The sequence below is a fragment of the Cygnus atratus genome, chromosome 22 (genome assembly GCF_013377495.2).
Source record: "Cygnus atratus isolate AKBS03 ecotype Queensland, Australia chromosome 22, CAtr_DNAZoo_HiC_assembly, whole genome shotgun sequence".
NCBI classification, from domain to species: Eukaryota; Metazoa; Chordata; class Aves; order Anseriformes; family Anatidae; genus Cygnus; species Cygnus atratus.
In genome coordinates this window covers 658,302-682,153 of record NC_066383.1, presented here as the reverse complement: position 1 = coordinate 682,153, position 23,852 = coordinate 658,302, and the positions used below count along the sequence as shown (strand labels likewise).

Genomic DNA, 23,852 nt, shown 5'->3' with positions numbered 1-23,852 from the left:
AAGGTGGCTGCAGTGACAGGTTGCAGAGTTGTCAATGGGAATCCCCCGTACGTGCAGGACAGAAGCATGGTGAGGGACTACCATTTGTGCCTGGCATCCTCAGAAAACCCTGTGGGAGCTGGCCCCATCAAGAGGGCACCAGCACTCCCGGTGTCCCTTAGATTTCCAGTACACAGTATTAGAAATACACAGCCCCATGCACGGAGCTGTATTCCTTGCTCGAATGGCCGAAACTGAGTTGGACCATGCTCAGGTGCTACCTGCAGAGGGATGAGAAAGGCCACTGCCATATCCAGCACCACATCGTGGTAAACGTGCTGGGTAAGATGGACACAAAGAACAGGAAAATTAGCAATCATCTGCCTCGGTGGGTCCTGCCAGGGTGGTGCTGTACACACACACACACACACACATCCTTGCCCCTCCAGCCTGCTGTTACTGAATCTCTCTCCAAGGAGATCCCAGCTGCTCTCAGCGCTCCATCTGCAGCCTTCAAACAATTGCTGCAGGAGGGGGAAAAAAATAAAAAATTGAGGAGGGGGGAGAAACTGTTCTTCTGGCATTCCATAAATCTTAATTTATCTGTCCCTTCATTTTTATACAAGTGGGAAGGGAAGGGAAGCCTCCTTGGAAGCAAACGTCTCTGCTGCATGGGGTAGTGTGTGGTCCCAGATTCCAGATTTAGGGAAATCTCTCCTGGGGCCATGGGCATCGTCCCCAGGGCTGCCCCAGCACCATTCAACACTTCCAGCAGATGATGGGGTGCAGGGGGTGTTTGGGTGCACAGGAAGGGCACAAGGACGCAGTGCCCCTGGGCAGATGGTGCTGCATCCCAAAATGATGCAGGGGGGTGGAAGGTTCTGGCAGGATGCAAGGAGGTGCTCATTAGACCCAGGTGCTGGCACTCAGCTAACAAGGGCCCACAGGCGGCTCCTTCTTCCTGCTCCTCCTGCAGTGTCCTGGTGCTGGGGACACTAGGGCTGTCATTTGGGGCAATATTTTGGTGCTGTGAGGAGCAGAGATGAGATGAGAGCCCAAGGCCTGCATTGCATGATGACCTCACGCTGGAGGGTAGGTATCGCATGACAACCTCTTCTCTGCAGAGTTATTCAATGTATCTGTGGTTATTTTGGTGTGTCCGTGAGCAACCAGAGTGGAAGGAGCTTTTCCAGCCAGGCTTTTCTCTTTGTGGCTCGTGCTGACGGTGCCTGCTCAGTAATTCAGGTTTTTGTGGCCTGGTGTAGGTGTGCAGTGAGAGCTGGCCCGTGGGGCAGTAAAGGGTAATGCCAGCAGGAGCAGCAGCTCAAGCAGCCTTCCTTCTGCTGGAGGCTCCTGGACCTCTTTTTGCTGCTCGGAGGATGTGGCTTTGGTTTTCCTGAGCCCGGAGGCTCGCTTAGGAGTTTGTGCTGTGCAGTAGCAGGGAGGTGGGAACCAGGCTTTGGCTGAGTTTTGCTGGAGCTGCTTTAGTTGACCAGGGAGGGGCTGGTGGTGGGTTTGGGGGGTTTCAGAGTGGGACCCAGGTGCGTGGCCCCTGTGCTTACACCCTGCAGGAGCAGTGTTGCAGGATGTGTGCTGGGTGTGCTGGGCTAGGGTGTGGAACAAAACAGCGAGGCGTCAAGCAGGCTGAGGGATGAGGGTGTGGAAGATGCAAGGTGCGCTGCTGGAAGGCTTGCACCAGCACAGCTGAGAGCAGGCTGTGGATGCTGGTGTCTATAACCAAGAGGACCCCAGCAGCCAGGTGCTGTGTACCCCCTCCAGCATCTCCCACGCATGGGTTGCTGGAGGCAGGGGGGTAACCTTTCCTTTCCCTTCCATCTGCGGAGGGGGAGCTGGCAAGGGCAGTCCCACACCCCTCTTTCCCTCTCTTCCTCCTTCCTACAGCGCTTCTTTGGTTTCCTGGGCTAGGACATTTGCAACTTGTGAGCAGTAGTACAGCAGTAATTACACTCTCCATCACTTTCCTATCAAGAAATAAATGGAACAAAATCACACCCTGAAGTACCAGTGCCGACCTTCATTTCAGCAGGTTAGTCGCAGTCAGCCAGGCTATAATCTAGCCCTAAATTTGCTCAGGACCTTGCTGTTCCCTCAGGGTTAGCATAGCTGCAATGTGGGGCAGCTGCCAGCACTTGAAAGTCTGGTGGGTACGGGTGTCCGAAGCCCCCATGTCCTCCCTTGGGGGAGGCTGTGGGTGGCTCTCTGGGGACGTGGAGGAAGCACCCTGTCTGCAACAGGCAGTGCCTGCCCTTTTCCTTCCTTTTGTCGGTGGGTCAGAGAGCAGGATGGTACTAGGGTCAGGCATAAAAAGTTCAGACACAGAAGCTAGCTGGGAAAACCTACTTTAAGGATATAGGTTTGGGGATGCTGTGGTGTAGCATCCTGCAGCCCAGGGCAAGTTTTCTGCAGCCCGGTACGATGCGGGGTTGCGGCGCCCAGAGTTTCTGGATGTTTGCTGGGAAGCTACCAGCTGTTAGGAAGCATCTGCCTCCTCCTTCCCCAAATGGTTCTTGTGCTGGAACACCCAGGAGGGCGGTAGGGTCTGCGGGTACCCCCTCGCTGCAGAAAAGTGGCTTCTCTGGGAGGATGTTCAAGGAATGTTTAGGTGAAAGATGCTGTCTTGATGCTAATTAAATGCTTTTCCTGTTTGGTGCTCCTGGGCCTCAAATGCTCTCACACAAGATGTAGAGCAAGAGCAGGATCCTGGCGTCTTTCTCCTGCCTCTAGACTGGCTCTGCACTTGCTGTCTTGTGTTTGGAAGAGAGTGGGGGGAGGAAATAGATGGCAATGAGAATTGTGCTCAGCTATTTTATTTAAGTCATAATCATTCCTAATCTAAATGTGCAGGAACTGTATTACACAGCCTAATCAGTCACATATATTGTACTGTGCTTTCAGTTTAGTGAAAAGTAAAAGCTATCTAGAAGGCAGAAATATGTTAAATGAACACCTCTGAGGCTGTACACCTCTTTAAATGGGTGGAATGGCCCCGTTTGGTGGCTTATGCAAACTGATTGCGCTGGGTAGGGATGTGTCTCCGCGGCGTGAGTGATGGGAGGGATGACAGGTAATGGAGCAATGAGGTGCCTCGCGTCTAGATGGAGGTGTTCTGCCTTCTGTCCTTGCAGCAGGTGACAGCAGAGTCCCCTAGGGGACACCTGCAGCTGGAGAAGGTTCCTCAGGCAGCGAGCGTGTCTTGGACAGCCGCATTTTATCTTAGCAGATTGCAGTGGGCGTGTGTGGCCGGGGGGCTGCTCCTCTTTGTGTGCTTGTCGTGCTTTGGTGCAGATCTCCTCCCACCCCAGGAGGGTTGAGTTGCCTTCCGGAGGGGATTTGCCTTCCTGAAAAATGGCACTGGGGGTGATGGGTGGCCTGATGTGCTGCAGGACTCGCCTGTGGAAAGCCCCAGAGCTGGCAGAGGGGAGGAGGGCTATTAGGGAAGCTGGAGCCTCTCCAGCTTCTCCGATCGCATTGTGGTTGTTCCCTCTGTGTTTGCCAGAAGCACCCTTATTTATTTCATCAACTAAATGCCAAAAACCAGATGCCTGACTTCCATCAAGGCATTTAATGATGATGATCATTGCTTTCTCTAATGCAGCCCCTTCTAGTGAGGGGCAATGCCAAAGCAGCAGGCAGCTGTTGACCAATGGGTGCCGGTCTGTTTTCTACAGTATTTATCTATTTTTGTGCAAGGGCTCCTTTTTTGCTGAGTTGCAGAAGTCCTGAGGTGGAACGTGGCAGCTGTTTCGCAGTGCACAGGAGCCCAGCAGTGCTTCGGGATGCCTCGTGCATGCTAAAACCTGAGGTTCCTGCCTCCTCTCGGAGGCAGGGGAGTGCTGCAGCTGCTCTTTCCCAGCTAGGGTATGAGTAAATAACCACACGTGAGGCTGCACGAGGAGTTTTTGACAGAGCCGGGAGGAATGATGTTTGGCTTGGAGGTTTATTTATGGTGTGGAGGTATGCGTTTCCTTCTCTTGAAATGGAAATACTCAAGCTGAGCTTGAGTGGATGCTTAGGAAAGGCACGGGCGTTGGGTGTACTGGGATAACCTGCGCACAGCGGCTGCTTGCACCTTGCGGGTCTGCACCTGAAGGTTTCTGTGACTGAGAACAGTGTCTTGGATGAGCCAAGCAGCTGCGTTTTGGCTGGTGGCTTCAGCTGGAGGGTGGGAGTGGTGTGACCCCTTCACCTCCCCCAAATGTCCCAGGCTGAGCTTGCTGCGGGCTGGCATCAAGTCGGGCGAAGGCACCGGAGCGGTGCTGCTGGGACAGGGCCGTGAGACCTTCAGGCACTGGGGGCTGCTAGGTGCAACCACGGTGCTGCTTTCCTCTGGGAAGCTCTGCAGAGCTTCTGGAGGTGGGTGTTTGCAGATCCCGCTATGAATGACTTGCTTTAGAATTTCGGCGTTACTTTGATATTTGTCGAACATAATGTTGACACAAAACACTAGGCTACTTGGGTTTGTTTTAGCTTGCAATTTAGACTTCAAAAAAAAAAACTGTATGAAATGAATTAGCAAATTATCTTGATTGCTCTGCTCATTTTTCCAGCAAGAAAGCTATCCACCTGGAAAATAGCGACTGGCTGCAGGCAGCAGCGGAATTTATTTCTTCAGATAAATGGATTTGGGATAAAAGACTATTTTTTTTTCATTTTAACTGCAAAGGGTGATATGTGTCTGTTCTGCTCTTCTGTGCTGAAGATAAAACAGGAAGGAACTTTGCATAGGTGTGCCAATGCCTTTTCAAGGAAAAGTTTCTTCCCCCACCCCAACCTCTTCCTCCTAGAAGTAGCACCTCGGACTCGAGATCAGAGCGCTGTTTAATGTTCCCTTCACAACAATGCTGGCATGACTCCAAATCCCAGCACTGGCTTTCTTGCTATGTTTTCTGTTCCACACACATGCTATGTCTTTGATCTCTCTACTTTGTCCTTGTTTTATTTCATTTTTTTCTTTCTTTCCCCATTTCACTCACGAAGGTGGCTTTGTCAGGGAAGCATCGTTTCATTTTTCCGAAGGTCCTGAGAGGGTGGCTGGCAGATCTCACGCACTGGGTGTCAGCTGCGTTAAATGAACGCATGCAGATCACTGTAAATCCCTATTTACACATAATAAACACGAAGACACAAACCAGGAAATAATACATTATTGATCACAACGGTGGCGTGTGGTGTCCTCTGGAAGGTGGGTGGTGTGTGCCCATCCGTCGGCACAGGCGCTCAGCACAGGGGACCAGGGGCTGCCCCACCTGTGGGGAAGGGCGAGTTACAGCCTTGTGTCATGCTCTGTCTGTGGACCAGTAGGATATATAGGATATTTCTCTGCCTGACCCCAAGTCTAACCTGTTGAGCGCGTTTGGATTTTCTGTGCCCAAGAGAAGATTTTCCTACAAGTGGAGCCAGAGGCCTCAAATCGCGTCGACTTTCCCTCTCAGCACAAGTGAATCTCTCACTTTGTGCTTGGGCTGCACCAAAAAGAGCGTTTTGTATGCAGGACCCGCTCGTTGGGTGTGGGAGCAGAACTAAAATGTGGCGCTAGAGGCGAGCACTGCATGTGCAGGGTGCACAAGCACACAAAACAGCTTGTTGACTCTGTAGAGAGCTGGATCTGTAGGGATCAAGGAGGGTTTTGGTGATTTAGGGCTTACAACCCGTAAAAATAATCTTCTAGCTCTAATTACTCTGCACTCCAAAACAAAGTGTGCTTTTTAACGGTGATCTAAACTGCTTGCCAGCTGAGGTCCCTTATTGGCATTGCTGGCCTTGTACTTGTGTTGCAGTGATGAAGAACGGTGCTTTGATGGTTGCTGCCCTTGTAGTTGATGATTTCTTCCTTTTCTCAACATCTGGCGCCATCCCTAATCTCCCGTGCAATACATGAAACTCACTCCCTTGTTTTATCTCAGGCTGAGGTTGGAGGAAAGTGAGGTTCTTGAGGCTTGACAGGCAGTTGCAATAGGTTTTGTTTGTTTTAAATGAGTTGAGAGTTCAAATCTAGGCAGGAAATGGAGCAGTTCTCCTCCCCTTGTTCTCTCTGAGGGGATTGCAGACCTCGCTGCTCCTGGCAGGCCAGCTGCCAGGTCAGAAGAATTTCCAGGTGCCACCGTGCTGACAGAAAGAGCATCTCTGAAAACTGAGATGGGGAACTGAGTGGGGAAAGCTGTCCCCAGCAAACTGCCCCTGACCTCAGATCTGAGCTGGTAGCTCACTCGTGTGAGCTCTGCAGTGAAAACGTATTCAAGTTCACTTTTCCTGCCGCTTTTCTCCTCCAGGTATTTAATCTTAGTTTACAGATGAAATGTGCAGTGGAGAAAAAGATGCTAATCACACAGTTACTGCACTCTGCTCCAACCACTGAAAAATTTATTACCATCTGTCCTGGATTGGACAGGGCTGTGAGCATCAAGATGTTAACATCTTTGAAGCAGCAGCTGATAGCCTCAGCAATGCAACAGAGCATGGCCTCAAATCTGCAGAGGCCACACCAAGAGTTCGTGCGGGTTTGGTACAACAGAGATGCACTTTGGAGTCTTCCCTTTGGTGAGGTCAGCGGCAAGAAAAAAAGCCATGTCGTGCTTAAAACTTCTGCCACCTGGCTAGAAGTGTCACCTCAGCAGCTTCCTGGTGTCTAACGATGGAGGAAGCTTTCTGTTGACCATTGAACTGGTCAGTTCCTCCCAGATTTTTCTAGGTATAGATGTGGCTGTTGTTATTTCAGTGTCCTGACGGATGGATGGGTACCTAATGGGTCCCGTCCCCACGTGAGAAACAAGCACAGGGCTTTGTGTGGTCAGGTTCTGCCAGGCTGTAATGAAAGCGGAGCAGAAGGCAGGGTCAAAAATGGGACCACAAATGGGATTTCTCAGGCTCCCCTGGTGTTTTGCCATGTGGCTTTCTGAGCACGTTGCAATATCCAATTGTCTTGGAAGCAGAGTGCTTTGATTTTTGGCCTGTCTCTGCCCTCAGCATGTTATTGGACTTACAGTTCAGAACTAAACTACAGCTCCCGTGATGCATCTTAAATATATGATTTGCACTTGGCTTTTTGCATGAGCTGTGTTTCTCCCCAGCCAGCTTTTCCTGGAAATGTACTTTCCCTCCAGCAGCAGGACCAGCTGAATCTTGGAGCACATAACCATCGCATAAAGTGCCTCTCCCGTGGCTGTGCTTGCATATGTTTCTCTCTTCGTCTTTTAAAAGAACTTAGGGTATTTCTGTAAAACCTCACACCTTGCAAGTCATCCCCTTAAAAACAAAATTTGCTGAGCAAGGAAATAATTGCCAGCGGTGCAAGGCATACTCCTGTGTCTCCTGCAGCAATTAACAAACCTAAACGCGGGCTTGGCTGTCTTTCCAATTAAACTCTGGCAAGCAGGAATACACAACGTGATAATGAAGCAGAGTTTTGGAGCCACTCTGCTTGCTGTTTTGAGGATACAGGAGCTTTAGGCTGTCTGACTGAAACTAAGCCATTGAAAGTAATGGGCTGGACAATCTCACCCCATTACTTTTAATGGGATGGAGAGAGTGTGCACTTGGGAGCAGCATGCTGACACCGGGGGAAGCAGGGGAGTTGTTCTCACATATCATTCGCCTTATGACCAACACCAGGAAGATGCCCCCCTGGCAGTGGAAGCCAAACTGCTCACAATAAGTTACAGGGCTTGGCAGTGGGTATGAGGTGTAGTAGCAGGGAGGAAGGTGTGTGAAAGCATAAAGGGCATAAGCTGTGAGCTTGGGCTTGATTCAGACAAGGCACATAGTGAGGGGGGGACTGCAGTGTATGAGATCCCTGCTGCTCATGCGTGCTTCATGATGCATAAGGGCACGAGCAGGGTGCTAATTCCTCCCCTACTGATTTCCTCTGGCTTACCTTCCTGCCTCTTCTTGCCTGTAATAATCACCCCTGCAGGAGCAGAGGAAGTTTTTAATGTTCTGTGAACTCCCAGCCTTTTTGCTGAAGCTGGTGAGTGCCACTAGCAATGTGTCTGCAGTGTAAAAGCACGGCAACTGGAGGGATGCGCCCGGTAGGGCCAGCTGCAGAAATGGTGAGCTTTCAGGTCAATTATCAGGGAAACTGATAATGCTCTAAAAGGGGAGCTGGGATGGTCTTGAGAGAAAGTAAATGTTGCAGGCTTAAGATTTTAGCTGGATGCTCCAGCTAGAGCTGCAGATGCCCAGTGTCTTCCCTGGGTCCAGGCAAGGTGGCTGGTGCAGACGGCAGCAGGAGCAGCGCTGTCTGCAGCCGCGGTTGTAGCAGGACGTCTGCGTGGCCTGGCAGTCTTGGTGATGGATTTGTTTCTCCCGACGGGCCCGAATCTGCTACTGCTGGGCTATTGAAGGAATGTGGTCAAGGCAGGGCAGCAATCAGCCTCCCACAGCCCGAAATTTGCCCACTTGTTTTCTTTTCTCCTGCTGCTGAATGTGACCAAAGCCCTCCCCGCCAGCATGCTGCAGAGCCTCAATACCCCAATCAAAGCAGCCGCCCGCAGGAAGGGATGGAGGCGTGGTGATTAGCTGATCCCTTCGGTCTTGCAGCTTCCTCCCCTGCCCTGTAATTGGCATCTTGTTTTTTGCCCGGGGTAGGGACCTGTTTTCCTGCTGCCTGTTGCAGCTTAGCACCGCGCGCTCTTCCAGTAAGTTTTAGCAGAAGGCAAAGAGCAGGAGCGGGGACTGCAGCGAGGTGCTGCCAGCTGATGCAGCGCTCTCTGCAGAAGCACCCCCAGCTGGGATTCCTCTCTCCATCTCCTGCTCCTTTGGCCAAGTTATTCACCTCCAAAAGTTCAGTTACACCACCATCAGTGAGGTTTCCCAAGATATTTAGGTGCTTCAACCTCCTAATGGTTTAAATGGGAGCTTAAATAACTTGAGGGGTTCACCTCCGTGTGCAGATCTGATTCAGGGTGGCTTGTTCACATCACTGGTCTCCTTCAACTCGACCACCCTGCTGGTGGTGGGAGCAGGGGGGTAACTGGGGCCACACCATAGCTCTTGTGTAGCTGGGTGGCCCACGAGGAGGTGGCTTAGTGCAGACCAGTGCTGCACAGCGTGCCTCCTGCCCGCCTTCTCACCTCACAAGCGGGAGGCAGGTTAAGGAGTTTTCTGAAATTTCTGAGGCTTGGCAAGGAGGGGAAAATAAAATAGAAGCTGAAGATCAAAAAAAAAAAAAAAAAAAGCCTTGGATGCACAAGAATTGCAGACATGCTGTGAGGTAACCAGCAAATACAATTTAATTATAAGATACACAGGAGTAATGGCATTTGCGAGGTTGGAGCATGATTTCCCAGTAATAGAAGGACTGCAGGGTTCCCTAGCTCTGTCGTCTCATCCTCAAATGAGAGCACAACTACTCTTCAGTGCTTTCCCTGCCTTCAGAGGGGTTTAAAGGGCCACAGTACTTGGTCTTGGAGGAGCCAGTGTGGTTGTCTAGGGTGTCAGGCGGTTGCATGTGAAGGATTTGGAGATGTGAGGCAGTGGGCTTCGTAGGAGGGTCTGGTGGATCCAGGGCAGGTGGGTTTGATGATGGTTTTCTAGGTCAAGCAGAGGATAGCTCTGTTTGCCGGATGTTCCCAAGGTGTGTGCTTTCCTATACTCTCCCCTGTCTTTCTAGCCTCCTAAAATGGATGGCTCAGCCAGAAATGCCTTCAAGGTGGGATGTGCAAGGAGCCCTTGCTGATCCAGAGCGCTATAATAGATGTGACCTTTACAGTGCTGTAATTTTATTTTTATTATTTTTTGCTCCAGTGTGCCCACAACCTGTCAGACCCACGTGGGGACTTAAGGGCTCATTGCAAAGGGTTTCCAGTGCCAAGCTTTCCTTGTAGATGAGCAGAAATGTTACGGGATGATCTGGGTGGGCTGTAAGGCTAGGGTGCCTCCTGCTTTATGCAGATCTCTAGGCCTACGTGTAAACGAAGCTCTCTTTGTGCCAGGAGAGCACTGGGTGTGTTGTTTATTTCAGTATGAGATCCTCTCACCAGACTTCAAGATGATGCTGTGCTGTGTGTGTAGCTAATGTTCCTTGGATTGCCATGGGACCTGCAGGGGTCCTACAGCAGAGGCAAGGAACAGTGCAGTGGCTTTTGATGAAATGAGAAACCAGAGTGCTTGGAGATGAAAGCAGGTCTTTAGAGAAAGCACTGTGTTCCTAAGGAACCAAAATACCATGGTTTTGCATCTTTCTTCCTGTTTTGTTCTGAGCTTTTTCATTCGGATTTCAGACTGACTTAGAGACTACGAAAGCCCTCCTGGAGAGCAGGAGCACATCCAGGAGCCAGTGCAACTGCTGGAGGCAGAATAAGAAGGGTCTTTGGATTCCCTGGGGAGCCTCTTTCATCGAGTGCAATGGGAGAGGCATTACAGGAAGGTGTTCTGCTGTTCTGATGGCTGTGATAGGTTTCAGATCTACCCTCCCTCCTTACCTCATTGGTAGGGCAGTTATTGTCCCCCTCTGGGGAGCTGAATGTGCAGTTCTTGGCTTTGCGGGGGGCACAAGGGGAAGATGGCTGTAATGCTGCATCGGTTCCACCACCGGCCCCATCAGACGTGTCCCGAGGTGACTGCCAGCTTGGGTCTTTGCTGCCAAGTGGAGCGTGGGGGCTGGTGACAGACAGCCTGGGGCCATCCACGCCCTGGGCTTGCGAGAGGAGATGCCTCGGGGAGGCAGAGCAGACAGACAGCAAGGAAGGAGGCTCAAACTCTCTGTTTTCCTCTTCTGCCCTCCCTGTTTGTGCCCCAGTGGATGTGAGAAGGTCTGTATGGTACATGTCTCCTGGTACAACCAGGACAGATGTCCCCATCACCTGGCTGTCCTCCAGTAGCCTTGGTGGCCCCGACAGAGGCAGAGTCTTGCTGAGGTCAGCAAATGTGGTCTGCACGTCTCCTCCTGGAAGGACGATATGGATGGGAGGTGTCATGGTTTTGGGGGTTGATCTGGGAAAGACTGGGGAGTGTGTGGGGAGGTGCTTGTGCATTGCCCAAATTTCTCCAGAAGTCTTGTTTCTGACCTTCCTGTGATGAGCCTGCAAGCACGAGCTGCTACTTGTGGCTTGAACAGAGCAGCAGACACCATGGACTTTGGTCAAAAGCAGATTTAAACCCCCCAGGAAGCTCTTAAGTACCGGTTCAGTCTGTCATAAAGATGAGTTGGCCTAGCCCCACTGAAAAACAGACATATTTCTAGGGGGCTGTGTCCTGGGTGTGCAGCAGGCGGAGGAGCCTCAGAGCATGCGAGTCAAGAAGGATGGGGGAGGCAGCAGGACAGGGCTCCGGTTTGTTCTTGCAAAATACAGTGTGAGCCAAGGAGACTGGGAGGAACCATCTGAACTGTGCCTGTGAGATGGTAAAATGCAGCATGGGGTGGGGGCATTGCTGTGGGCATGGCTGCATGCCCGTGGTGGTCTTCTGAGCAGGAGGGCGTGCAGACAGCAAGTGGCAAGCTCAAGGTGCAGGTTATGGTTTCTTGCCCATACCACTGGAGGGTTTGTGACTGTGGGCAACCCCACAAGCCTCATGCAATGCCCACGTGTGATGTTGGCAGGGTGACGTGGCTGCACTGGTTTTCTGACCAGCAGTGCTCTTGGAAGAGCAATCAGGAGATGATCTGATGTTGTTACTGGTAAAGAGAACATCTGTTCCTACAGAACCTTTTATTTGTTTCTTTGAACAAAACAAACACTGTGTGAATGTTATGATTTTGACAAGGGGAAACGCAGTACTTTTCCTACATGCTAGGTGTAGTTAAGGTGTGGGATTTGCTGCCATAAGACCTCATCAAAGCAAGGCATTTAAGAGGATTTGACTAGTCCAAATGCATACCTGAGCATACAAAGGTATGAAAGCCTGTTTATGCAAGAAAGTTCAGGTACTGAAGGCTTTCTTACTCTGGGGTAAACTTTTTTTCCTGTAGCAGCTCCTCTTTCAGACCTCTTTATTTCAGAGAGGAAAAACAAAATCCTAAGAATCACTGGGTTCAAGGTTTGCGAGGATCTTTTTTCACTTGCTTGGTGCCCCCCCACGTACAGTAGGTTTGTAAGAGGTTCAGAAAAGGGTCATCAACCATGGGGGACTAGCGGGGAGAGTGGGGGATACAAACTAATTCAGCTTACTGAACTTTGGGTTACCAAAAGCTCCACGTTGCCACTAGGGAGAAAAACCTCTTTAAAACACTTCAACACTGAGTTGCAACCTGGAGCTGCCTTTCTTCCCTTTGTTAGCCAGGGAATAGAGGGAAATAAGTCTCTTTGCCTAGCAGCATGAGTCCCTCTTTATTCTTTCCCCTTCTGCCAGTTGTTTCCTGCTAAGAAGTAATTTTTAATTGCCTGATAACAGGGCAGAGCTCCTTCCTGGTGATCTTTCTTGGAGATCACACTGTATAAGTGGTTTCTTACTTGGAAACTACTGTGTTATTTTGCGAGTCTTCCTCTTGGTTTTGGGGTCTTCCAGGGCATGTTGGGTAGCTGGATGCCAGCGTACTGTGGTGTGTCAGGTGTGCGCTTGTCCAAAACTTTGTCCAAGAGAAGCTCCTGGGTTGGGAGTGGCTCTGTTTTTTCAACGGGTTGAAATACGCTCAGTTAAAGTAAGTGTACCCACCCGTATTCTGTCATTTTCTATTATGTTTTATTAACCCAAAAGCATGGTTGGTAGAAGCCGTAGAGGGTCTTCAAGAACTACACTTGCCAGAAATTCCCTTTAGGTAAAACAGCACTAGGGCTGGCTTGTTTTGGTGCTCCTGCTGTGTCCTTGGTATAGATACACGCCTCTCTCTAGTATTGTTTAAAGGAAACTTAGATCTTTACAGAGAGATTTCACAGTTTTCAGTCTAGAGGAATTTCCTTGGCTGTGCAAAGTCAAACCATCCTCCCCAAGGTGGTCTTCACCCTTGTGTGGTGGCGAGAGAGGAGACTTTGCTGTTCTAAATCTTTGGCCAGCCCTGGCTCCTGAGGGGGGCCATGGTTTCCGCAAGCTCTGCTGTACGTGCTTTCCCTCGTTAATATGGGCAGGACTTGCAGGTCTGGGGCCCATTAGAGGATAGCCCTTCTGCGCAGTTGCGTTTTACGTCTTGGAGCAATGAGCTGGCAAACACCTCTGCTCCATCTGTTTTCCTTCATTGATGGATCCTTTTAAAGTCAGATTGTGGTCCCACGGGGACACACTCAACTAATCCTCTGCTTTTAAGATTTTATTTGTGCAATAAATGGATGACAAGGTGGTTTGCAAGTACATAACACAATAAATGGGTTTATAAATGCAACTTTTCTGCAGAGCACTGTAGAATAAAATACAATATCACCACAGCATTTAACACTGATCTCTACTTCATTCATATTTCAAAGAGTAATGTGCCCATTTTCTCATCTGGGAAGCCTCTTAGTTTTTTTAATACATTTTTATAAATTAACCAGGCACAGATTTAATAACAACTTGCATTTGTATAGCTTTTTCATCTCTGAGGACCTTGGATTGCTCTGCAGACTTAATGGTATAACATACAAATTGGATGCCGGAGGATCCATTTGCTCTCTGCTGAAACGAGGCAGTGGCTTGGATTGCTCAGCAGTGCTTGTGGACGCAAAGGACAGCAAGGGAAGAAGCTCGAAGCCAATCCTTGTGGCAGAACGAGAACTTGGAGGGGAAGGATGCAGCTCACCTCAGTGGTGCCCAGAGCAAAGACTGCTTAAGAAGAGGTCATGGGCACGCCTAAGAAATCTAAACCATGCGCAAAGCAGGATGGCTGCTGAACCTGGAGGGCAGTGTGCTGAAAAGTGAAGAAGAAAATGCTCCTTCACACACTTCTTCTAGCTGCTGGGATGAGTCACTGCTACCTTGGTGAAGCCAACAACGTTGGAAGACTTAGGGCTTTCCAGAAAAGACCAGGGAAATAATTAGGGTTTTTTTTGTTTGTGTGGGTTTTTCTTGTTTGTTTTTTTGTTTTCTTTTAGCAAGGAATTCAATAGCAGACAACTTAACATGTCAGGACAGCATACTTCTAAGCAAGAGCACATGGTTTCTCAAAGTGTTTTTAAAAGTAATGCAGAACTCTTGGATTTGGTGATAGGATCTTCTCCTACCGCCCTTGGTAGCTGAATTAGGAACCACCAGAAAGGTATGGAGCTTCTTTCCTCCAGGACTTTCATGCTCTTTCAGGAGCTCATACCCAAGTTTTTGACTTCTTAGATCCCCAGGTGAGAGGGGGCTTTTCCAGCCCTCTGCCTTTCCCATCCCAGTGTCAGCCACTCCCAAACGTGGTGGCCGTCTGCCACGGAAGTTGCCCCTTCCCATCCTGGAAAGGCAAAGGTCAGAATGAAGCTCATACATATAACATGCAACTGGAAAAAATATTTACAGATAGCAAATTGCCATCTCTGCAGAAGGAAAACATGAAAAAATAGAAACGTGATATTTATTTTAATACAATGTTTTTAAATTTTAATTTAAGAGACCAGCTGTTTCTGCTTCTCTTCTAAGAGCTTAATTGGTATATAATAGCATAGTTAATTAAATACAAATCAATAGTTTAAAACAGCTAATTGATATTTAATATGTATGGGAAAATATAACTTAGTTGTAATATAATTAACTCAATATTAAATAAGCAATGGAATCGCAATTATGCCTTTACGGTGATTATAAAGTTTATCGTTCTTTAATAAACTTGCAATTCGACAGGATAAGCTGAAAAATTATTAAACAGGTATTATTGAGCTGTTAAACATTTATTACCATTCCTGGTGGAATACAGCTACACAATAGTACACATTATAGTTGTGTTAATAAACCTTTATTACTTCTTTGCAGTGTTAGCCTTTAATGTACTGGCTGATCAGAAACTTGGATCCCTTTCTGACTTGTCATTGGGAGAATTGCCTTAAGAGTGAGTAAGGAAATCCCAAATGAAGGGGGGAAATAGAGAAAAAGCAGGATTCCATAGTTTGGGCCAGGGAAAAGATATCTCTCTCCCAAAGCCAGCTTGACCTCCTCTGTTGCCTAAGATGCACATAAAGGTCACTTCCTAGAAGTCATAGGCTTGATTCATCCTCTGAACTTGTTTCTTTGCATTGGATTTTGCTTCTTTGTCACTTGCTGCCCCTAATGCTGACAACACAGGGCTTGGACTTGCTTTTGCTTTGTCTAAGTGGCTCTTCTACAGATTTTGGGATGAATCAATGCAGATACTACTTTGAGTCAAAATGTGCTTCTGCTGTGTATTTTCCAAACACAATACTTAAACTCACGCTTTTTCTAAGTGGCCAGGGTGACAAACCTCAGCTGAAACTCATTCTACTATGCTAGGAAAAAATTGGTTGTCATTGCACGGAAGTGGATGGGATTTGTTTCAGGAGGTGGGTGCCACACATCCATGGGTTAAAATGTTCTTTTTTCAGTGGTACCTCAGCAGCCCCCTAAAGTCAGAAGATTTAAAATGCTGGGGTGTCTGCTTCACTATTTAAGCTTTTAGATAGCCATTAAAAGCTGTGAAGTGGTGAGACATCCGTAGGCATCAGAGTCATCTTGAAGTATTTTACCTTTTAAAGGCACTCTCAAGTATTTAAAGGTGCCTTTAGCTATAAAGATTTTTGCATGTTCTCACAAATTTATGGTATGAATTATTATAATGTAGTGCTCCTGTATAGCTCCTTTCATCATGGGATATCAAAGTGTTTTATAAGCATTAATTATAGCACCCTTCAGGGAGGCAAATGGCCCAGCAACACCCATTCCGGTGGGGGCCCATCCAGGCTCTGGATGGGTGACAACCCTGATCTCACCAATCCATCCCTCCCTCCTGCAAGGGCAAAGTTGTGCTTGAGGCACTGGGTACCACAGCCCTTGTCTTCAGTCGTAGCCCCTTGCCATCACCTCTAAAGCACAGGCTCTTTCTGGGGAGCATTTCTCTTCCTGCACCTGGAAGATGAGAGCTGGACATCTGAATTTGGGCACTGGGTTGACATTCATCCCCCCAAGTAAGCTGCACCTTTTGCTGCCCCTGTCCCAGCTCCATTCCCCTCTGTTTTGGCTCAGGATGCTCTTGCAGCTGTTTGTTGGCTGCAGAGAGTATGGCAGCTTTTGCCATGCCAGGGCTCCAAGTCTGGGGGGAAAAAAACAGTTGTGCATTTGCAGGGCTGTACGACGCACGATGAAATTAGCAAGACAGCAATGCTGGCTTGCTCAACCCCGCTGTGGACTGTGCTGCCTTGTGTGATGCTAATCTAATTGTGTTGTTTTAATTGCACTTTGATAGCTTGGTGCTCGTTGAAAGCTCAATAGGAATCAATGCCATTTGTCTTTTCCATCAATAAAGGCATAAATGCGTTGCAGGCTCTGTGTAAACAGCCCCAGAGGCTGGGGAGGTTATCGGCAGCCTGCAGCTGATGCACGCAGGGTGTTCGTCCTCACGGCATCGTGCGGTCCTCTATGGAAACCCACCTGAAGTTCAGCGAGGTCTTATCAATTCTAGCTGTTGGCTAGCTCTAACCAAGGCAGCCCGCGCTGAATGTCCTTACCTAAAACCAGCAGGTTTAACAGTAACGGGGAGTATTGAACACATACCGCTCTGCAAGCTGACACCTTTCTGGGTGTGTTTGCGTAGAGCAGGCTGTGCGGGGTGACACGGATCACATCACCCCCAGCGTGAGGAGCAGGAGGGCTGGCTGCCACCTCTGCATCAGCCAGGAGGAGGTTGCTGGTTGCCTTGTGCTGATAGTAGGGACTCTGACTCAAGCAACTGCTGAGAATGTGGAAGGTCAGTTCACCTGTCTTGAACAGTCTAATCTTTAAGCATCTACACCTGAGTTGGTCACCACCTTTTATAGTTAGTGAGAGAATTATGGGCACTTCCAAAATCATCCCGATAGATGAAGTGTGTCACTGCCCACGGATGCCCATTTCCCTCTGGGGTCTGACTTTAAGTGGCAGTGTGAATTTAAGGGACAACTAAATTTTGTCTTACTTTAAACATCTTGATAGAAATTTTGTATGGCCAATTTCCTTTAGTGGGACAGAACATAGCATTTATTTGGCTAGATGCTGATGACCTCTGTCATGGGATCAGGAGCTGTTGGTCCTTAAGCTCTTGCAAGATGGATCCCAGTTAAAGTTAGACAAACTTTTTTAACTTGTCTTGCTCGTACCCTGAGCACCATGGGGGTCACAAGTCATCGGTGTCTTCTGGATTTGGGCTCCGATTCTGCCCCGAGCTGCTGTACGCGAGAGGAGGAGGATGACTCTTCTGCCAGAATGCCACAGTAGCTAGCAGCCCTAGGGAGGAATATTGCATACGCAGTGCTGTATGACTCCAGGTATCTTCCCTGCACATCGCACAGTGGTGAGCAACCTTCCTGCTCCAAAGCAGCCCAGCTGTGCAGCGCGAACCCTAGCTTGTGGCATGGAGCCCAAAGCCCAACCTGCGTGGTGCTGCCCAGCTCGAGCCGAGGCTGCCGGCAGCCCCTGCTGCGCTCCTGCTCTGCTGCCTTCCCCTCCTGCTCGCGGCTCCGCGATGCTCCCGAGTGCCCCATCCTCGGATAGCAGGCTCCGAGGAGACCACAGCCGCATTAAGTAAACATCAAAGGGGCTTTGATCAGCGGGGCCCTGCGGAGCACAGCAACCCCCGAGGAGCACGGCAGGTCCGCAGGCAGGCAGCGGCGGGGACGTGGTACCTTAATTTTCTCCGCTGTGACACAGAATGCGTTTGAAGAAGGGGAGCTTTCTGCCGCTCTGAGATGCGTGTAGGGAGAGCACGCGTGCACGCAGCCTACTTCTGGAGAAGCCACGCTCAGATCTTTCTCTGTTGGTTGTAGATAGTCAGAAAACCCCATTAAGGAATCAAGGCATCAAAGGCATAGGCCTCCTTGGACTCAGGCACTTTACCGCTTGTAGGGTCACCCGCTTGTTTCCAAAGAGCAGGGTGCCTCAAGCCAGCTTTGTCTTCCCTTTGGAGGGCCACATCCCATCTGCTGCCATGCCTGCCAAGGGAGACCAGGATTAAAGAGCCTGTGTGTTTGCAGCACACTGGTGCATAGGAAGATGCAGCTTGTTCCCTATGCACAATGGAAAGGAGTGCTTGAGAAACAGGGAGGGGACGGTGACCCTCCTGCCTCTGGCTGCGTGTGGCTGAGCAGAGCAGTCAGCTGGATGCAGTTGGGTTGGGACCAGCGGCTTGCACGTCGCTGGTGCTTCCCCTGAGCAAAGTAGCTGGCAGAACTCCTTCCCTGCAGCATCCCCATTTTGCTCTTGTCCCCAGCCTTCTAACATGGCTCTCTCTTCTCTTGCAGAACTGGGGCTCCCAGGAAGAGGATGCTGCCTAGTACTGGGGTTCATGTACAAGGAGAAGTACCGCAGGATGACTGAAGGTGAGCGGTTTCCCCACCTTCTCTTCATCCTTCCTCCTTAGCAGTCTCATCACAAGGATTCACTATTGCTAGGAACATGCTAGCTTCTTGGTCGCCCCAAGGGGAAAACCCTGCTTCCTCTTTGATTTCTGAAACATCTTGTTGGGCAAGCAGACGGGAAGCCCCTGCATGAAGTAGCAAGAGAAGAGCAGGAGCTTATTGCTTCCATTCATCCCAAATCCACTGTCTTTTCCTGTGAAAGGGATTTGTCGCACAGGAAGCTCTTTCAGCAATCATTGCTTCTAGTCCTTTTATTCTGCTTGGGTGGTGGTGCCTCACCAGGACACCTTCAAAGTACTTGTCTTCAGCTGGTGCATCTGACCCCACTGGAGAGGAGTGGGGATATGCTCAGGTTACCTTCACCCCTAATATCCCTAAAGCCGCAACATCCTGGAGCTTACATGGACTTCCTTGCCAAACAAATGTCTAGCTAATTGGTGGCAGAGGTACAAAAGTCAATTAGAGTCAGGCTTAGCCTTGCTGTGTTCAAAAGCTGTCGGCGTTTGCTTGGATAAATCTCTCACCTGAGATCAGGGCTGCTGTGCCTTTTCAAAAGCATAGTTGCTTTGCTTGTCAAACCCCTGTGCTGAGGCAGAGATCTCGCTAAAGTTTCCCTGTTTTATATTCTAGTCATCCCCCAGGTATTTTATGAGCATTGATTAATCCATAGAAATACCATAAATAATTATGAAGTGTAATAACTAAACAAAAACTATTTATGCTCGGAAGGATCGGCATCCTTGCTTCTCGTAGCTTCGTCGCTTGGCTGCTTTTTTCCGAAGTGGGCCCTGGTGCAGCCCTACCTCTGGGTAATGCTGGATCCGAGGAGGGTGTAGGTCCCGGCACTGGGCCAGTCGGAAGGTGCTTGCTGAGGATGTGTACAAGAGTGGGGCTGCTGCTGGGGATGGCGAGCTCAACCCAAAAAGGTCCGAGTTGGGCTCAGTCCTTGTTTTGGGGGTTGGTTGGGCAGAAGGTGGGCTGACTTGCCCGCTGTGCTTTCTTTTGCGTTTGTAGGATGGCATAATGCCCAGCGACTGGCCATAGGGGTCTTTGCTCCTGCAGGAAGCTTTGCCTTCGTGAGGGCAAAAGGTGCATTAGCTTGCATGGGGTGAAGCTCCAGTGGAGGCAAACTTATGGATTGAATATCAGTTAGAAGATCAAAGGTTCCCTCGGTTCCCCAGGAGTCCTGATACCGAGCTGATAACATGGAGAAAGCACTTCACAAGCTTTCACCTCATGTTTGTTAATTATCCTGTGCTTTTTAAACATTGATTAGAATATTTTTAATAGGAAGGGGCTGCCCCTTGGGAGAAAGGGTGGCACAGCCTCATCCGAGTGCTGTGGGAAGGTGCAATCTCTGGCTGCTTTCGTGTTCCTCGAGCCTCTCCAAGGCTGCCTGGCCATGCCCCTGGGATGTTCACAGGTGCTGCGCGTGGGCATCCCAGCCCATCCTTTGGGATTCAAAGCCTGCATCCACCTACAGAGCAAGCCCCCTTTTCAGCCGTCACATGGCTTTGTGGAGAGAGAACAAAGACACATGAAAGGCCAAAAGTAAAGCCTTTGTGTGGGGAAGGGAACAAAGCGTGCCTGCCTCGAGATGAGTTTCTGGCCCCTGCAGACTGCAGGGCCATTATGTGTAAAGGTACAATCTGCCAAAAAAAAAAAAAAAAATGAACACAAAGTCAGGGGATTTCCATGGCCACAAAGACCGCCTGGGACTCGTGTTTTAACTGAAGATGGTTCTGGATGACAATTGTAGACCTCAAGCCTCCTGGGTTTTAGATTTCAGCACGGATTCAAGCTGTAGAACATGGGCTGAGCGCTGGTGGGAGCAGAGGGGGGTTTCAGATGTCTGGTCATCCCAGAGGTATTCCCTGCCAAACGTACCTGAGCCAGGTTCTTTGGGCCAGTTACCTTGCAGGGATAAGGAGTGAGACAGCTTCCCCTTCATGTTTTTGCCAAGTGAGAGTTTTTCCTCTCTTACTGCATTATGGTGATAATGAATAGCCCTATTAATAATAACAGGGCAGCTGAAGGAGCTGAAAGCAGAGGCAGGCAGTGGGGCAGTCGGATAATTACGAAGTGTGGGGTCTCCATCATAGTGGAAATGGGTAATTACAGGGATCATTAGAACCTTGCTGTCACTTAATGGAGACATCTACAGAATGGGCTCCTAGGTAGAGAAGCACAAGAGGACTTAGACGCAGGTCTTGTCGGTGTGGAGGAGCTGCACCACGCTGTACGGCTGCAGACCTGGTACGGAGCCATCCTGGGCTGCATCTGCTAGGAACTGGAGGGGAGCGGCTGCTCTCAAAGCCCTTCTGGTGGGCAAACTCTACTCTTGGCTGTCCCCATGGACAGGATCCAGGCTGGGCACTTGCAGACCACTGTGGCAACCTCCTCCAGCAGGGTAAAATAAATATTGTGTCTTATGGATGCTCTGTGGCCATGCCCAGTGAGGGGTTTTGCTAGCATTATGTTGTCTGCATCCCACCTGGCAAGCGATGCACATCCATTAACATGATTGCAGGTGCAGGCTCTTCTGGCTGAGCTGTCTTCCAGGGTGAGAAGCAAAAATAAATGTCCAAGAACTCACCTCCATTAGCGTTTGGTAACGCACATCAGCTCTTCGTATTGCCATATATCAACCTGGGTCCCAAACAAAACAGGTCTGGAGGAGGTGCCAGGATCTCTCGCAGCTGCAAAGCAACAGCATAGCCTCGGATGCTCCTGGTGGTGATGTGCAAAGCAAAATTGATTTGAGCAGTCCCCCCACAGCTGGTGTTGCTGCACTGCATCGGCTGCAATTGCCTCATGCTGTATCGCTGCTGCAAAGCATGAGCCGGGACAGCAGGCTGGATTTGGGTGCATTCTGGGGGCAGGTGTAGGAGGGTGTTGCTCCAGTGTGGCTGTGACATGCCCATCCCTTTGCTGTGATTGACGGTTCCTTGCTGGCATGCTGGGACTGCTGCTTGGTGCCGGCTGTGAGTTGTAGGGTAGAATTAAGCTGGTGACAGTTGTAGACAGAGGGAGAGAGGTAGAGCTGTCTGCAGTGACAGCCTTGCAATAAAGACGCTTTAGAGTTAATCCTCCGCCATCTGTCTTCATTCTGCTAATAACCCACTCAATCAGATGCTGCCGCCTGTTTGTTAACATTCAGAAACAGATACATAATCGGCAGGAGCATGCTGTTTGTGCACGCGGGGCTGGATTCCACCCCTGGCCATAGTGGTGGGTTAGTGGGAGCCGTAGCTTGGGCAGGACATCTCAAAGCACGAAGCAGAAAACAGAGGTCCTGCTGAAGCTGGTGGCAAGTTGAGCTGCCCTGCTTTCCCCAGGGTTTGGTGATTTCCCCTGCCTCACAGTGACTTTTGGAGCAGAAAGCTGACAATGCTGTAGTCCCCCAAGAAAAGAAGCGTCTGACTAACCTGAAAATTGGGACTTTTTTTTTTTTATTCCTTGTTCCCCACCTCATTCAGCCATCTTCCCTTCCCAAAGCTGGAGATGGAGGCAAGGGCTGTGCTGCAAACCCCTCCCTGCTCTCCCATCACGTTTAGTCCCTGCCCTTCCATCGCTGCAGTCTCCAAGCTGGGCTCTCTGCTCTCTTCTGGGGTGGCCGAAGGCAGGTGCTCACATGTTGATCCTGCTCCTGCTATTTTTCTTCCTCTCTCCTGCCTTTGACTTCTCGCCAGATCTAACACGAGTCATTAGCAAGCGTCGCTGCAGCAATTATGGCACTTTTTGGCTGCCATTCATAAAGCTACTAACGGGAACGATTAAGTGCTTGGAGGTGTCAGCCTACTCCTTCGCCACCTGTTCCCACCAGCCGTCGGCTGCTGGAGGTGCCTACAACCTCTCCCCGCCTCTCACCTCCCTTTCCGGGCACGGTGGTGGCTTTGGGGTCCTCCCGTGCATCTCTGCAGGGTGGCCCCACACTCAGATTTGTCACTGCGTGGAGGGAAGGACGTGCTTCATCCTTGTCTGAGGCTGTGAAAGCGGGCATGGCTGGAAAAAGGGACAGAAAAGGGCTTGGCACAGCAGCATCCTCCTGCTCTGGATAACGGTCTGTGTGCAAGGAAGGACAAAGCCACAACTTTACCTCCCTGCTTGGCTGTTGTCCCTACTTTCTGCCTTGCTTACATCCATGCCATCAATCAGGGATGAGCATGAGGCTGAAATCTATACCTTAACCTGCAGGCATCTTCCCTGGGCTCAGCCGCTGTGGTTGGGAGTGCTGGCTGCTGTGCAAGGAGAGGGCTCGGTGCTGGAGCTGCTGGCAGCAGCACCCCTCTGTTTGCATCGTGGCTGGGAGCGGAACCAGGGCTCAGAAGCTTTCTGTGTTCAAGGTGTCTCCGTGCGCTTTGCAGAGCACTGGGATGCCAGCAGCTGTTGCTGCAGGGCTGCAGCTCTGTGTGGCAGCGAGAGCTGGTCTGTGTTTAACTGGGAGAGGGTGCTGCTTAGCAAATCCCGTTCGTGGGGTAATGGCTCCAGAAATCTGCCCAGCTAGGGGCTGTCTGAATCCGCAGCCAGAGATTTTTCTCTAAGGATGACAAGAATGTTGTGGGGCTGATGGTTAGTGTAAGGCAAACCCCAGGTTTTGGGGAATTACAAACGGCTTAAAAGTTTTGGACTCCACACTGCGAGCTTCCCCTCAGCCCCCTTGTTGAGGAGGTTTGGGGTCTTAGTTAAGGGTGCTGGGACTAAGCAAAGCTCTGTCTGATGTCTCTTGCTGGGGAGGGGGAGGAGAGAGACAGAGGTCCCAAAAGGTGGCGTTGATCCCCGTAGCTCAGGTTCAAGTACAGGATGCAGGTCAAGGTTGGCCCAGCGAGGCAGTGACTTTGATGCTTGGAGGAAGGAGAGGACCCCCGTGCTCCGTTATGCGTGGCAGCTCATCCCTTCACGCAGCCCGCTTCTGCTGCCTTACCAGCTGTGCCTTTGTGCTCGGGAGCATCCAGCGGTGTCTCTGGATGGGGCTTATGGTCTCCAGCTCCTGCCTACCTCCAGCCTGCAGATAGGTTTCAGTTCTGCTAGGCGCAGGGAGAGAATTGTGTATGCATGTGAAAGCTGTTTTTTATGGCTTATAATTATCTCATACCCATCCTTAGAATAACTGTAGCTCCTCCATTATTAATAAGTGGAATTCCAGTCCTTGTCATAGATCACAAAATGGAGAGGAAGCTCAACCCAGGGTTTGCATAATGTACCTTGGTCTAAATTGAATAAGTGGTAAAATGGTGAAAATCGTTAGTTTTTCCCCATTCCTTGGTGCTGGAATTAGTGAGATATTAGTGCAATTAACCACTGCTTCCATTTGAGGCTGCAATCATTTGGTTTGTAATTTAGAATAAATGTAAAAGCCCACTTGTGCTGCTGAACAGATTATTTGTCCTGTTTAAAAGTATCTAATGGGGTGGCTGTCATCTAAGCAAGATACATTTGACCCATTTCAATTTGTTTCCCTTTTAATCT

The 23,852-nt window shown here is 49.8% G+C and overlaps 1 protein-coding gene across 1 annotated transcript in view; it reads left to right on the top strand.

Annotated features, from left to right (window-relative positions):
* The first annotated feature begins 245 nt into the window (after nt 1-245).
* KIRREL3 (kirre like nephrin family adhesion molecule 3) overlaps nt 246-23,852 on the top strand; it is a 123,680-nt gene continuing 100,073 nt past the window's right edge. The window contains exons 1-3 of the mRNA XM_035555597.2: nt 246-321; nt 16,586-16,738; nt 18,267-18,344. Coding sequence (XP_035411490.2) covers nt 246-321; nt 16,586-16,738; nt 18,267-18,344 — 307 coding nt within the window. The remainder of the gene's footprint in view (nt 322-16,585; nt 16,739-18,266; nt 18,345-23,852) is intronic.